This window comes from Panicum hallii, chromosome 5 (assembly GCF_002211085.1).
Source record: "Panicum hallii strain FIL2 chromosome 5, PHallii_v3.1, whole genome shotgun sequence".
Lineage (NCBI taxonomy): Eukaryota > Viridiplantae > Streptophyta > Magnoliopsida > Poales > Poaceae > Panicum > Panicum hallii.
The window spans coordinates 9674448-9691071 of NC_038046.1; the positions used below are offsets into that span (position 1 = coordinate 9674448).

At 52.0% G+C, this 16624-nt stretch overlaps 2 protein-coding genes across 2 annotated transcripts; both read left to right on the forward strand.

Annotated features, from left to right (window-relative positions):
* Positions 1-122: 122 nt before the first annotated feature.
* On the forward strand, positions 123-4501 carry LOC112894211 (dynamin-related protein 5A). The gene is made up of 8 exons (XM_025961845.1): positions 123-538; positions 658-849; positions 935-1141; positions 1261-1689; positions 1790-2017; positions 2094-2289; positions 2769-3426; positions 3969-4501. The coding sequence occupies exons 1-8, from the start codon at positions 158-160 to the stop codon at positions 4153-4155; spliced, it is 2478 nt and encodes an 825-aa protein (XP_025817630.1). The 5' UTR covers positions 123-157; the 3' UTR covers positions 4156-4501.
* A 4094-nt stretch (positions 4502-8595) lies between these two features.
* LOC112893755 (VQ motif-containing protein 4-like) lies at positions 8596-9852 on the forward strand. The gene has a single exon (XM_025961224.1). The coding sequence runs from the start codon at positions 8748-8750 to the stop codon at positions 9465-9467; it is 720 nt and encodes a 239-aa protein (XP_025817009.1). The 5' UTR covers positions 8596-8747; the 3' UTR covers positions 9468-9852.
* The last annotated feature ends 6772 nt before the right edge of the window (positions 9853-16624 follow it).

The following is a 16624-nucleotide window of genomic DNA, read 5'->3' on the forward strand; positions in this document are numbered from 1 at the left end:
CGGCTCGACTCTCGAGTCTCCGTTCGAGAACAGCCAGGCCCATCTCGTCCTTGAATATAACGGCCACCCCGAACGGCTCCACGTCCCATACCTCCGATCCCCTCCCCGCATTTCAAATTCGAACCCCTCTTCCCCCAGGCGCTGCCGTTCACACCCCATGGCGGCCAGCGCCCTCTCGTCCCCGGCGGTGAGCCGGACGCCGAACCCGAAATCAGCGGCGGCGCCGCCCCAATCCCCATCCACCCGCCGGGCGGTAGCGGACGCGGCGTCGGCGGCTGCCGCGGCGGCGGCGGCGGACTCGAAGGCGCGGTTCGAGGCGTACAACCGGCTGCAGGCGGCGGCGGTGGCGTTCGGGGAGAAGCTCCCCATCCCGGAGATCGTGGCGATTGGAGGTCAGTCGGACGGGAAGAGCTCCCTCCTGGAGGCGCTCCTCGGCTTCCGCTTCAACGTCCGCGAGGTGGAGATGGGTACCCGCCGCCCCCTCGTCCTGCAGATGGTCCACGATCCCACCGCCCTCGAGCCTCGATGCCGCTTCCAGGTGCGTGTGCGCCGCTCCCTCTCCTAGGATTTCCCGGTTACCTCTATCCTAGATCGAGTTTGCTACTGTGCACCCGATGAGCGCTTGATTTATGTGGGTTTCTTTGCGGCGCATGGCAGGAGGAGGACTCGGAGGAGTACGGGAGCCCGATGGTGGTGGCCTCCGCCATCGCCGACCTTATCAAGCAGCGCACTGAGTCACACCTCCGGAAGATCCAGGCTGCTGTCTCATCCAAGCCCATCGTTATGAGGGCTGAGTACGCCCACTGCCCCAATCTCACCATCATCGACACCCCAGGTTTCGTGCTTAAGGTGAGGTGAACTTGAGACTTTTCAGTTCTCAAAACCGCAGTGATGGTGTTGGTCAGCTGTCTGATGCTATCGTTGATTGCTGCAGGCTAAGAGAGGTGAGCCAGAGAGCACACCGGATGATATCCTGTCAATGGTGAAATCACTAGCGACCCCGCCCCACCGCCTCGTTCTGTTCCTCCAGCAGAGCAGTGTTGAATGGTGTTCATCAATCTGGCTTGACACGCTTAAAGAGATTGATCCCACTTTCAGGCGCACCATGATAGTCATCTCCAAGTTTGACAACCGACTCAAGGTATGTCCGTAGAACAATAAGCAATCTAGTACATAAGGCTGGCCTGTCTTTAGGGCGAAAAAAGTTATGGGAGTGGCGATGTGCCTTATGAAAATGTCACTGTTCTTGATCATTTGAAGGAATTCACCGAGCGGTGGGAGGTAGATACCTTCTTGAGTGCAAGCGGCTACCTTGGGGATAATATCCACCCATTCTTTGTGGCTCTTCCAAAGGACCGTGGAACAATTTCCAATGAGGAGTTCCGGAGGCAGATCTGTCAGGTTGATATTGATGTGCTTCGCCACTTGCGAGATAATGTGAAAGGAGGTTTTAGTGAAGAGAAATATGGATCACATATTGGGTTCAGCTGCCTCAGGAAGTACCTCGAATCTGAACTTCAGAAAAGGTACAAAGAAGCAGCTCCAGCCACCCTGGCATTGTTAGAGCAGAGGTGCAGTGAAGTCTCAATGGAACTAACGAGACTAGACTCCAAACTACAAGCAACTTCTGATGTCTCTCAGCTCCGAAGATCGGCGATGCTTCATGCCGCTTCTATTTGTACCCATTTGGTATTGTTACAAACAGAATGCAACTTCACATTCTCTTCTAGTGCTGCTGATGCTTGATGAGCTTGAACTAATTGGCATTTCTTTTCTTTTTGTATCAAAGCGCGCATTACTTGATGGAGCAGCTGATCCAGCTCCAGAGATATGGGGGAAAACTACAGAAGAGGAACAAATGCATAGTGGTATTGGCAGCTGGCCTGGCATTAATATGTCTATAAAACCTGCCAACTCCACTCTTAAGCTGTATGGTGGTGCAGCTTTTGAGAGAGTAATGCATGAATTTCGTTGTGCAACATATTCAATGGAGTGCCCACAAGTGTCAAGGGAGAAGGTACTCTTTATTCATGAACTACTTTATACACACAGAATTTTTGGGGAAAATAGCTGAAACTGGCTGATGTCACTAGGTTGCAAACATACTACTTGCACATGCTGGAAGAGGTGGAAGCAGTGGGTTGACTGAGGCAGCAGCTGAGATTGCTCGTGAAGCTGCACGATCTTGGCTTGCTCCTCTTATTGACACCGCATGTGACCGGCTTGCATTTGTCCTACAGAGTCTGTTTGACCTCGCTATGGAGCGAAACTGCAATAAGGACTCACAATGTAAGAATTTTTATTTTTTTTAATTCTGGAGTTCATCTTGTTTACTACATTTACATTGGTACTATTTAGTTCATAATGAAGTTGATTGTCACTGTCTGTAGCTATAAGTTCTTTGTGTTGTGTGTCTTTTTTTTTGAACATGTTTGTCAAAAGAAAGGTACGAATCGCATCTTTCCTGTACTAAACATATAAAGTTATTCACCTGCATCCCCCGACGTCAGATAATGCATGTTTTTGCTATGAATATTGATCAACTTTTTCCATATCAGCATGGCCATTTATTGGTGAGCTAGTTGTTTCCCAGCATTTTTTTACTATGAATCACTTTATGGATATGTTTTAAAGCTTTAAGTTACCATGGTATCAATTCCTGTCAGTTTTTATGGTGTCAGCACTCAGTGGTATTACTGCTTTGTGCTTTCACCATTTGCTAAATGCTTTTTTTTTGTTTCTTATCCACCCCTATTTTGCATTAACAGATCAAAATGTTGAAGATATGGATGGCTATATTGGCTTTCTTGCTGCTCTCAGGTGCTCATATTATAAGTTTGTCAAAGAATTGTCCAAGCAGTGCAAGCAGATAGTGCGACATCACCTTGATTCAGTTACAAGCCCCTACTCCCATATTTGTTATGAGAATGACCCTCTTAGTGGCATTGGATCTGTAGCAAACTCCATGAATAGGTTTAATCACTTCACTGGAGTTACATCCTTTGATCTATCAGACAGTGGATCAGCACTAGAGGAAGCTCAGGAGAACATGCCTCCCAAAGATCAGCAGCATATGACGCCACCTACTAAAGGCAATGAATCAAAGGACGTTCTCAGAGAAAGCCAGTTAACAGTACCTGAGACACCTTCTCCTGATCTGCCATCGGATATACATGGCGGTAAGAAGAAAGACAATGGGATCCCAAATGATGGTGGACCAAGGAAGAGACATGCAAGGATGGCAGCATATACAAACAGGAATCACCATAACAACAGTATCATTGGTGCTGATGACATAGGCTCGAAGTCAGGATCATCATACTCCACCATATGCGCAATATCTGCTCGATATTTTGGCAAAATGCGAGAAGTCCTGATTGAAAGAAATGTTCCCTCTGCATTGAACTCTGGATTCTTAACACCATGGTATGTTCAAACTGATAATTATGTCTGACGTATTCGTCTTTCTGCTTGTTCAGTTTGAGAGCTTACTATAACATGCAGACTGAACTTGGTATTTTCAGCTAGTTGACCATATCCACCAATACTCATTTCCAGATCACATCACTGAACTCGCAACACTTGTCAACAGCTGAGCACATGATCATATTCAAGTAGAGTAACCAGTAACCACTATGGAACTAATGATTGCATGTGCATCAAGCCCTGTCACTGGATAGAAATTTTCAGTCTACTGTTATCCATGAAAGTAGCGCATTTTCAACTTCCTTTTGGCACTAAATATTTTTTTATTAACAAGATTAACTGTCTGGTTCTTTCAACTTATTGTCAATATTAGATCCGAACTGTTTGAATCAATTTTTGGTATAGCTGCCAGCACATCTAATCGGTCTGTAGTTATGTGTCAAATATCGGTATGCTAGCAGGTTGTAGCCTTTTTAATGTTATTGCCTGTCCAGTACATTTGAAGTTGTATTATTTGCTGACGTTCCACTGGTGAAATGCAGCCGCGAAAGGTTGTTTCTGGCGCTTGGCTTCGAGCTGTTTGCTGTGAATGATGACAAGTTCATGGACATGTTTGTCGCACCTGGGGCTGTTGACACTATCCAGAATGAGCGCCAATCTCTTCTCAAACGTCAAAAGATTTTGCTGTCCTGCCTGAACGAGTTCAAGAACATCTCCCGGGCCCTGTAATGATGATCTTTCTGGAGCTTCTCCTCAGGCCTGTATTCATGAGCTTAACGAATCTCCTGCACACGGTACAAGCTATTTTATTCGCGTCAAATTCCTTGTTGACAAGGTCTGTACCTCTGGATGTTTGTTCAGCTTCAACATTGCCGTGTTAACCGTGTTGTTTTATCATTTGTGATAGTGCATTCAGCATATGCTGTCTGCTTGGATTGTTTATTATTTGGAGGTTAGTTGTGTGAGAGTGCACCATTAAACTGATTCAACAGGTTTGGTCTATTAGCAGACAAGGCAAAGTGTGTTTAGATGCACGCCTAATAAATATGAGAAAAATAGACAGTTGTTGGTTGCAGGTGACGACTCCATGCATCTCTCTGCTCATATTTTTCAGCTGCCGTCCTGTCTGAAAAACTGCCGGTATCCGGCAACTTCTTCAGCTTTCGTTCCCATTTCCCCGTCATGCTTCCCGCTTTGCTCCCTGTATCCACAACTGTTTTTTCTTGCATATCAAGCTACTGCGTTTCATGACACTTCACTCGTCACAGCGTTATTTGGTCGCGCAAGAAGTGATATGCCTTGCTGCTTTCCAGCAGTTCGTTTTGGACTCACTGGCAATGCTAGTCCAATTCCATTTTGTGGAAAGGACCTGCCTACCTGTGGAAGCGTTTGGCAGGCCTCCAGACAAGACAATGCTGAACCCTGTCAGATTTGCACATCATGCCCGTGTGTCATATCGCGTCGTGGCTCGTAAGTCTCAAGCACCCAACCACTCCGTCGGGCTACCTAATTGTTCCCCGATGCTTTTTGGCCCCGTGCCTTGTCATTTCTTCCTGAATCGAATCAACGCCAGTCTCTGTACCACCGGTGCAGCAGAAAACACCACCCAGGAAGGCCACGTACCTTTCAGAAGGAATGTCTTACAGTTACAGGGCACCTCCTCCCTGGCTCTCTTTAGACTGTCTCCCGCGGGGAACTGTAAAGCGCTATGTACTCTATGTATAGAGGAAGATTCCGTTCTCTATTGCTCCAGCAGCGTTCTCTAAACGATCCTCTAAAATAGAGAACGCTACAGGTTTCCTCTATATATAGAGATTCTCTCTCCTCTTCTCTATTTTTCTTTACGTTTCAAACACTGAATTAAATAAAAATAAAATATGTCCATAACGTTTGAGGTATGATAAATACGTACATACAAAAATTTGGAACAAAATACGTTTCTAATATAGGGTTTAATGTATAGAGAACGAGATTTAGAGAACGTTGTTGGAGAGAAATGAGATATAGAAGAGAGAATTTTGTAGAGAATTCTGTAAATGAAGGATGTAGAGGATGGAATTTGAAGGATATCGCTGGAGACAGCCTTATAGCGGCACGCCCTCCGAGGCGGTCAATGGATGGTGGTGCGTCCTATTCCGCCATGCTCGCGGAGGCATGGGAGCTCGGTTCGGCTCGGCCCCTGCCGCCTGTCCGCCACCGGGGACCTGCAGCGGATGCCGGCCAACCATGGAGGAGAGCATATGCACCAGATAAGACAGGGGAACTGGTGCCGGATCGCCCCCACCATTTCGCCGGCAGGCGGCGCACCAGATCCAGATGGGCATCCCATCTCGTGATCGATCTGGTTGGTCCTCCACTTGCGCGGTGGTGGTCCTTGAGGAGGAGTGCGGCGGACTTGCAGCGCGAGGGACGGAACCGAACCGGAGGGCCAGGGGAGCCAGGCCAGCAGACCGGCTGGCCGTAGGAGGCTTACCGGGTTGGGGTCTGCCGGCTCGACGAGCACCGGCCCATGTTACTCCACTCCGCTACAGACTGTACCTGTATGTGTGCATCCAGAGATCTTGGTGGCTGACTGCTCGATCGGAGTCATAACGGCACTTGGTATCCAAAGTGGGAATTGGGTAGTGTGGACTAGCTGAAAGTGACAGCAGGTGTGGGCTGGGCGATGGCCTTGTCATGGCCACCGTGGCCGGCCGGGATGTGGCTGCACACTTAATTTGCCGGGCAAACAAAGAAGGTTTCAGTGGGCCCATGCAGAAGTGGAAACGCCAGAGCATAACACCTCCGATTTCCTTCCTACCGGAGACCAGAGGCTCACCCGTCGCCGGGAGCGAATGCAGAATGGCCCTACCGTGATGGCGTGATCTATGGGGGCCTGCCAAAATTGCACACCCCAACAAGGAGGTGCGCGTAGAAAGGAAATATGCTGGCCTTTGCATGCAACCACGCTGACAGACGACCGCGCGGATGTTGGAAGCAACCTGCAACTGGCAGGCGCGCCACCGGTCACGGGATCTCCGTCGGAGGATGGAGGACACTCCCAGAGCGCCGCTGGGGCCGGAGCTGAAGTGCACTCCAAGACCAAAGACCAAGACCACGAGCGGCGGCAGCAGCAGCCAGCAGGCGGTGTACGTGATGGGGCGCTTGACCGCGGGCGTTCGCTGGCACGTCCCGTTGGGCGGGGGGCCGGCGAAAGCGGCCAGACAGCGCTCGTGGAGCCGGCCCCGGCATCGGGCGAGGCGGGGATCCGCGCACGGGCGCGCGGCCTCTCGTGCGCGCGTGGTCGTGCCCGGCCTTCCTGTGCCGCCGCTGTTGCTTTGTTGCTGGCCATCGAGGATCAATCCCCGATTCCACGTACAAACAAGCTCATCGGACTTTTCCACACTCTCGCGGCAAGCGAGATGTGGCCAGCAACATCATTTCCAAGATCCCCCCGCAAGGTGGCACGCAACTGGCGTGCGCCTGCTGCTGCTTCACCGGACGAACGGAGCCGGTGGCCGGAGGAGAGAATAGTCAAACCAGGGGAGCCCCCGACGCCGTCCGTGTAGCCGTTGAGACGGGAACTGGATGCGCCGCTTTAGATCAGTCTCCCCCCCCCCCCCCCCCCCTTTCCCGTCGTGCGGGTGCGGCGGCCAAATTTGGGCCGTGAACACGATTCCATTTCCACAATCATCCCGGAATCTGTTTTGTTCGTGGCGACGTCAAAAAACACAAAGTGGAGTACCCTGGCGAGAACCGAGGGTTAAATCGGGGAAAAAATCGACAAATAATAATGTGGACAAGAAAAGGAATCGAAAGAGAGTGCTCCCTTCTCGTACGTGAACGTCGTCTCGGTCTCAACCAAGCACGCCCTGACCTAGTACCAGTACAGCTCGAACTGAGCCATGCGTGCAGAATTCTTTGGTCCTTACGCACGGCAGGAGCAAGCAAGGACCAAAGAATTCCGCAATGCAAAGCCCAGGAAAGGTACGAGGCAGTCGGGCAGGCCGCAGGTACACGACAGGAGGAATCATTGTTGGTGGCCCGGCTGCAGCTAGCGGCAGCAGGTAGAGTCAGTCAGTCAGTCAGTCAGCCGGTCAGCCAGTCAATAGGGGAGCTAGCTTTGGCTCATCCAGGTCAATGCGTCCAGCCTCCCCATCGGCGCGAGATTCTTCCGACCGTTCCTGCACGCGCGAGGACGCGACCGAAACGAGCCATGAGCAACCACCCGAACGCTAAAGCGCGCCTCGTGTTGCGCTCGAAAAAATCCCCGGCATCTTCCCGAGCACGCGTCCGGGCCTTTCCCCGTCGCAAGCTTCAACGGAGAATGGAGCTGCCCTCGTCAGTCTTCAGGCTTCGCTTTCCCCTTTCCCGGTAAAAATCCACGTGTTTCTCACTCTCTCTTCGTCACGCTAAATCATGCAGGTATAGTACCTTCGTAGCAAGAAGCGCGGAACACGTTCACCCGGTACGAGCACGGATTGATAGTTGATCATATTATGCATCCCCTATTTTCTAAGTGGACACGTTTGACTACTTTTCTTAAGTTCATTTAGTCATTAATATGAAATTGCAATTAGCCACCTACATCCATAGATTGTTCCAGGTTGTTTTGGATTCTGTTCATCTATGTTGGCCGCATCTCCTCCATAATACCAGTGACCAACTCTCACTAAAGAAACAGAAAAAAATGACTAGTTTTGTATAAGGGGTGGGTCAAATTAAACAAAAAAAAGTTCGGCTATTTACCACGAAAAAGATGGAAAATAGTCAGTCAGCAAACTCAACTGTCCTACAAAAATATTTTCTGTTCGTTAACAGACAAGTGAAGTGCGAAAAAAAAAAACAAGATCCAAATTGGGATGAGTGTAAATATATAGCCGGAACCCTGAGGAACAATCAACAAGATTGTCCCGGCTGCTGCTCCCCACCGCGGCGCCACCACACTATTCAACACAGCCGAGCAAAAAAAGAAGAGGAAAAAGAGAAAGAAAAGTAGAGGAAAACCAACGAGAAAAAATAATCCCGCGCGAAAAGAAACAGAGTGCAGAGAGAGAGAGAAAAAAAGGGAGAAGAGAGAGAGAGAGAGAGAGAGAGAGAGAGAGAGAGAGAGAGAGAGAGAGAGAGAGAGAGAGAGAGAGAGCATGCATCCGAAGTCTCACTCACACCACCACAATGCGCCTCTAACTCCCCTCCCCCGCTTCCTCTGTCCTCTCTTCTTAACCTTCCCACCCTCTTCCTCCACTCCATCCTCCTCCTCCCCTCGTCGCCTCCTCCCCGGCCCTCTTCTCCTCCTCCTCTTCCCAACCAACGCCAAAACCCAGGAAACCCACGCTCACTCAATGGAGGTCTCCACCAAGCAGCTCCTCCCCATGCCTCATCAGCAGGACCCCAACTCCCCTTCCTCTTCCACCTCCTCGTCGTCCTCCTCCTCCACCTCACCGTCTCACCCCCACCACCGTGCGCAGCCCCACAACCTCCCACCGTCGCCCCGGCCCATCCCGCGCACCATCGACACCACCCCGTTCCCCACCACTTTCGTCCAGGCCGACACCACGTCCTTCAAGCAGGTCGTCCAGATGCTCACCGGCGCCGATCAGCCCACGAAGAACGACGCAACGACGGCAGCGGCCACGGGCAACAGCGGCGGCGGCGCCGGAACCAGCGGCGGCCAGGCGGCTGGCGGGCCGTGCCGGCCCAAGAAGCCGTCTTTCAAGCTGTACGAGCGGCGGAGCAGCATGAAGAACCTCAAGATGATCGCGCCGCTGGCGATGGGCCCGCCGCCGTCGCCGCGGAGGGCGACGCCGGAGATCCTCTCGCCGAGCGTGCTGGACATCCCGTCCCTGAGGCTCAGCAGCCCGGTGACGCCGCTGACCGGGGACCCCTTCAACCGCTCGCCGGCGTCGACGTCGTCCTCCGAGGAGGCCGAGCGCGCGGCCATCGCCGAGAGGGGGTTCTTCCTCCACCCGTCCCCGCGGGGCGCCGAGCCGCCGCGCCTGCTCCCGCTCTTCCCCGTCACCTCGCCCCGGATGGCCGCCCCCGCCGCGGCGCCGTCCGAGTGATCCGGCCCGAGATCGATCCCACCTCAGGTCGATCCGATCGCCGGCGCCCGCCTCTACCATAGCTACTACCTGTACTACTACAACCCTCGCCGTACCCTCCCTTCACCTCTGGTCTTGTAAGGTGCTTGCTTTGCTCTGCTCCTGTTCTTGATCGACGCTGCTGCTGCTGTAGTTTTTGCTCCCTTCTTGAAAGGAAGAAGGGAGTTTGTTACTTTTTCTTCCTTTCGGAGCGGCGACTCGCGAGCGATTGTACGATCCGAGCCTGGAGACGCCCGCACGCACCAGGCTCGATTCCTCGATCGCTCGGCCTCCGAAATGAAGTGATGGGTGGATGGATTAGTAAATTAATTATGAATTAATGAAGATTAATCTCGAGCTTATGTGAGGTGTGCCGCCTGTTTCGTCTCCCTGTTTTCTCTGACTGGTTCGCTGTCCGCACTCTGATGTCAATTCTGTTCGCCTTTTCCCCTCATTTCCTGTTTGGTTTCGGTTCCCTCCCCCCCCCCCCCCCCCGGCCGGATCCCGGGCCACTGTTCATTCGTCAGCGCTCATAAATAGTACGGCGCTTGTAATTTTCCGCGTGCATGCAAAATTCCCGGGGGAAAAGCCCGCGATAATTCCGGTCAAAATTCGGCGTGCCGGCAACAGTTGCAAGCAACACAAGCTCGCACTCGCACGCACGTTTCGGCATCGCGTGCCGGCAGACGCGGACAACAGAGGTGGCCGCCTCGGCCTCTTCTCTTCTCCTGCGAAAAGCTTGAGGCTCTCCTGACAAACTCTGCGCCTGTGAGTCCTATATTTCCGAGATGTTCTTTGTTCTCCGGCACTGGCAAGACCAGTCACCAGTGGCAGCAGGTCGGAGCTCGGATCATCTGCGACAGGGGGGCGAACAGCTGCGCCGGCGCCGGGGCCGGTGGGCCACCGCCGCCGTGGGCTCCTCCTGCCTGCCATAGCAACGCCACCCTGTGCGTCGAACAGTTAGCCGTCCAGCTCAGATGGCCGATTCCAGAGACCAGAGACCACAAGGGGCCGGGGGCCCGGCAACTTGTCTCGCCGCCAGAGCTAGCAGCGGAACGGAGTGGAGTCGCCGTGAAGGCTCGCTCGGGTATGGAGGTTCCACCGCCCACTTGGAGGAGGACGGTGGAGGCCAGTTGGCAGCGGCAAGCCCCGCCATGGAGTGGAACGGAAGGGAGCCCCGCGGGCCGCGCACCGGCACTAGCAGCAGCAGGGGGCGGCGCCGGCGGCCCGTGATCCGGCCGCGACTCGTCGTGGCGTGGCATCGTGTGTGGCGGGGGCCGGTTGCCGTCGGGGTCTGGCCGTCTGGGCACGGGAGCGCGGCCAGATTCGCCGCCCGTGGCGTGGAGGAAGACCGGTTCAACTTCAAGCAGCGTGTCCGCGTCAGCTCCCCCCCGGCCTCCCGTGGCTCGCGTGGCTCACGAACGGGGCCTACCGCCAAAGACGACGCCTAGTCTCGCCCGCCTAGGACGCGCGCCACGGCTTGTTTTCCCGTTCCGTTTCGCGATCGTTTCTCTATCCGGTAGCCGGGCGGGCGGATTGCTGTATCCGACCTGGTCACCTGGGCAACCTTGGTGGGCTTGGGAAATGGGGCTGCAGCTTTTGTTGGACCATGTTGCCTGTGGCACCTGTCTTATCGATCCCACGGCCGCGGTGCACGGCGTTCCACATCCCATGATTCATGATTGGACTAGCTAGTGGAATGCTGTGATCTCCTCAAACTCCTGCCTTTGGGAAAAAGAAAGAGGGGAGAAAAGCTGAAGGGAACGGAATGGGCTAGTGCATGCACTCGTCTAGTTGCCGCTCGACGGCTTTGCCCCATGAGGTTTTACCTTTTTCGGTCACGTGGCTCAAGTTGTGGTGGTTTGAACAAAGATCACAAAGTTCACCTATATTTTTAATGTAATTCGGACCAAACCTGATCACCAGTAGAATTTAGCCAGCCTGATTTACTCGCAAATTTTTTTTGTGCATTATTCATTTATCGGGGGGGAAAAAACTGATGAAAAGCAAGCAACTTATACACATTTGTAATAGCTCGTTCTCCGATTCTGATTATAATAAGTTGATGTAGAATTTCAGCTTTTCAAACTCAAAATTAAAATTTGTGGAGAAGCGGAGAAATAAGCTCTTGCCACCATCAGTCGTGGACCCACTACAAACGCGACACATGTCGCTCGCTCCCCGGAGAAAATAGATTCTCACTCTCACCTATGGCCACAGCACCTTCGCCAAAGGCGCTGCAATTTTCGAAAGGGACGGGGAGACACACACCTTTTCTTTTCTTTTCTTTTCTGACGAAACGGGGCACACACGCGCGCACTTGAGAATTGAGGCGCGCTGCCGCGTTAGTCAAACAAGCCCAATCAGCACCGTAGTAAAGCCCCCGCAAACCCCGTCTTTGCTGCGTGCATGTACTAGCTACTAACATTGACTTGCTTGACGGTGCTGCGGGCCCTAATTAAATTAACAGTATGCCGTCGTCAAGCAGCAGCAGCGTGGTGCCGCCAGTACCGACCGGCGGCAGCATTGTTAAACCCGGTGACCCCTCGGCGGCCAGCGATCCCTTTCATTCAGCTCCATGTTACTGCTGGTGGTGCTGTTGATAAACTAATCGATCCCCGGTCATTAAGCTCCTGTCATGTGACGCTGCCTCGCGCGAACGAGCTGAACCGAGGATCTTCCGCGGATGGGCGCCATGTGGTGGCATTAACTGAGCTCCACGGAGCCACGCCGCCGTCGGCCGAATTGTGTAGGGCTGGCAGCAGGGCCATTTCCAGCACGGTCAGCCGCAGCCAGTTCACACCGGGCGGAGCAAGTCGCCGGTGGCGGCCACTAATTTAAGGGCGGGTTAGAGCCATAGAGTGGGCTACTAGTTAGTACCACCACCTCCCCGTTAAAAAACCTTTTTAGGAAAATTTTCTTGATTGTTAGTAGAAGACTGGAAGTGATTTAGACTACTACTGTATATGTTAGGAAATGGATAGGAAGGTGACTGGCAACTTTGCGTGCTTTCTCACGGAGAGAGACGCGCGGATCACATGAGAAGCCCGGGTGCACTGCAACCGACATAATTAATGCGCCAAAAAGTTTTTTTTCGCCGAAAAAATTCTGTGAACAGGAAAACACATCCCCTCCCCCAGCTTCTTCGGCCAGTGCAGGATTCATTTCTCCAAGCTAAGCAAGCCATAAAGGAGAGATTATGGCCAATGACACGTCAACTATAGTAGTAGTGTAACGAACACGATCCTTTGCGATTTTCGTGATTGTACGACAATACAGTCAATAGGACTAACGTGATTGTAAGCTTAAAATTATAGAATTCTTAGGTCCTATGGCTGGAGTCAAATCCATATACAATATGGTCCAATTCACTGTCGAGATGTCCAAGGTGTTCAAACGATGGCAACGACGAATTGGACAAGTTTCAGCTGAAATCAGTCGACCGATTGAACCGATAGTCCCAAAATATAACATGTCGATGTATTGTCGTCGAAACAACGATCAAGCACAGAAGAACCTAGTTGCACTGGTTGAACCAACGCTTCAAGAATGGAGACGTCGGTGCAATGAAGAGATGACATGAGGATCAAGTGGAGAAATAACAGAGGCACCGGTTAAATTGACGATGCAAACGAAGGTTTCGGTGCAAGCGTGTTGTGGTTACTCAGTACGCATATTTTGATTCCAGAAGGGTTTCCAAGCAAAATCTTCAACACCGGTTAAATCGACGGTCGTCGGTGCATTGCCGGTACAATGACGTTAGCAAAGGATGGTAGTTGGAGTTCAACGGCTAGTAGGCAGGCTAAGTGTGACCGGTTAAACTGACGGTGGCGACCGGTTTAACTGACGCATTATGCTTTTCTGGGTAAAAGCAAGCAACGGCTATGAGCTGCCCTCTAGCCTATATAAGGCATCACCTCGGGTCATTTGATATTGCTGGAGTTCGTGAGAAGCTACAGAAACTCTGGAAGTTCTCCAAGCCGACCAAAGAGCTCATTGATCAAATTCTTAGGTTTAGCACAAGCTTTGTGAGGTGTAGTGCTAGGCTTAGCTCTAGAGAGAGTGTGAGAGCAAGGTGTTGTGATCTTATGATGGTTCTTGAGTGAACCTCAAGCTTGTACCTCGGTGTGCCGGCTCCTTAGAGTCTTGGTGGCTCGCCGACAAGTAATCGACCCTCCGGCTTGATGTGGAGCGGCGGCGACAGCTTTGTGTGGTTGACGTGGAGATCCCCATCCTTCGTGAAGTAGCTCCTTAGTGTAAAGCAACATCAAGGTGACTGGGGACTTCGCGAGAGTCTTGGTGGCTAAGCCTTCATGGCGAGTTAAAAAGAGCCCCGGAAGAGATTTGGTGATCGGAAAGCAATACTCTTAGACAGTGCTTCAACAACGTGGACTAAGAATGGCTTTGTGCCTACCGATACCATGTGTCAAGAGTTTACTTCCTCTTATCCTCTTTACGTTTACACATTTCATATTGCAACTTGTGTAGATTGGCTATAAATTGCAAAACACGTTGTGACGAGGATTTCATGCTAGATGAACCGTAGTTGCACATCTAGATAGCATGTTTTACCTTATATTTTGTGCTAAATAGTTTGAGGTATTGATTAAGGTTTTAGAATCGTCTAATTCACCCTCTCTCTTTTTAAACTATAAGCACCGATTTCTTTCAAGCAGGAGTAGAAAATAGGAGTACTACTGTGGAAACTTAAACAGGCCCGTCCCACACTCCTCCTAACTGCCCCCAAGTGAAATTGCAATGTGGACAACGTGTGCGATTCATACCGACACCACGGGACAAACTTGTCAATCCCGGAGGAAATGAGGCAGCAGCAGACGGGAACAAATTTGCACCTTGCATGCTCCTCGATTGTGTGCCGTGCGCGCGGCCAGACGGCGTCGAGCCGCAAATGTCAGCGAAGGCTGCCTGCGTAGTACAGCGCCGTAGCCCAACGCCCCAAGCCCCCAACCATAATTAAAAGCCAGCCTCCGAGTCCGGGGACAGTACGTACGTGGCGGCGCCGCTCTCCCGTCGCGATCGGACAGCAACAGTGGCGGCGGCGGCGAGAGCCGAGCCAGCGCGCCTCACGCCGGCCGGATAAGCCACCGTGCGCCGGCGGCCGGTGGTGCCGGGGCCTGAACTGCGCGGGTCGGCACGCAAGGCCGGGTGCGGCGCGGTCGAGCTGCCGCGCGCGCGGCCGGGCCGGGGGATCGGAGTCGGGCATGGCCCCAAACGTTTCAGTTAGCCTAGCCCGGCCGGGCGCAGGCGCGTTCGTGCTGGCCGCCACGCACGCGCTCGATCGGCGCTCCGATCCCCGGCGCGCGGCCGGGCCCGGGGAGCCGGAAGCGGCCGCCGGATCACGTCGTGCCGGCGGCGTCGGTTCCGGAGGTGGCGTCGTGCATGGGTTCTTTTGTTGTGTTGCTCCGGGTGCTCGCTCCATCGTACAGACCCGTGCGTGTGGTGTACATGATTGGGGATGGGTGCGATTAGGGTGGTGCTTGCACGCCATGTGTTCCTGACGGTGACGGAATCTCGCGATAATGAACTTACTTAGGCTTCGGATACCACGCTTGTCGTTTGCAGTCGGACAAGAACCAAGTGAAGGCAAGCTCAATCATGGCGTGCTGCTTTGCTATACGCTTATACTACTATCTGACAAGAGATGCTTCAGAATTCGTTCGTGCCAGTAGCTGCTAACTTGCTACCCCTCCGATCCCCTCTTTTTGCTCAGTGAGTGAGTCAGTGACAGGGTAAATTTCCACGTAACATTTTTTTTGTACTTCTCGAGGTAAGATTTAGTGACGGCCTGACGGGTCCATGGTGGACTTTTCTCATGTGTTGGCGGGTGGCTGAGTCATTGAGGATTTATAGCTAAAACCAATTCATAGATTAATGATAGCCTTAGCGACGAACTGCGGTTTTGTAGGCACGCTCGCTATTTGATTCCAAGCGTGTCCACTTCATAAGCATCTGCATGGCGGTAACGACAGGTTATCTAACATATGGCAAATGGGAGGCTGGAACGCGTGACGAAGAGCTCGCTCGCTTAATTAGCCGCACCTTTGAGATCGTCCACTGGTGCTGCATTATCGACTCTTATTTTGGTCTAGAAATTCACGATGATAATCATGTATTAAAGGTCACAATGAGATCAGGCACATGAGCTTATAAAAACTGCAAACATGTGCTGCATCAGCACGGAGATGAAGTCAGTCAACAGCTATAAACATTTCAGTAACCACCAAGAGAGTAGTTGGGCATGGAAAAGCTTGCAACATCCAACACATTTATCCACTACTACTACTCTTTTTCTTCTAGTCCAAAGGACAGCATAACCTTCTTATGGTTGGGCCATCGCTACGCAAGATCGTCTCGAATCCTCCGAACTGGTCAAGTAGTCTTCTTTGGGGATTATGGAGGCAACGAGAGGTCCTCATTGGTTCTGCTAGGACAAGCAGAAGGTAAGCACATTGGGCTTGTGTGTTTCTTAAGTATAGCGAGCGTAGAAACCAAGGAAACCTTGAGCATGTTTCAGGCCCGGAGTCAAATTTGTCGCAACTATGGCACATACAGAGAAGCCACTTGCCACTAGTTTGGCCGCGAAAGAAACCAAGAGGAACTCGATGGAAAAAGGCACCAGCTGGAGCAACCAAACTGGAACTTGACAGTGCAGAGACTGGGGACTAATCTAGATTATCTTCGCGCCAGAAAGGACATCGTCACGCCGGCTCAAAGTAAACTTGTGGTAGAAGTGACCAAATGAGTATGATTCTGTTTCGGAAAGTGCAGCTCACTCTCACCTGTTCCACTGACCCAGGTCACTAAAAACATTTCAAGACATAGCTTTGAGAATGGTCCACTTTAAAGTGGCCATCAGACCAAATGATCCAGCATCTGTTGATACCCAAACATCAAGGCAAACAAACAACATGGCAAACCTTATTTTGTACCATTACATCCAATTCCCAGGACTCGCACACCATCAGACTGGTCAGACATTATTACAAGGCCGGCTTGCCATTCATCAGATAGTTATTCAGATGCTTGCGAATAGTCTCATTTTATCGACCACCGCGTGGTTACCTTTGGCAGAAAAAAAATCACGAGGTGACAAACGCCACCATCTGATGCTGAAATGT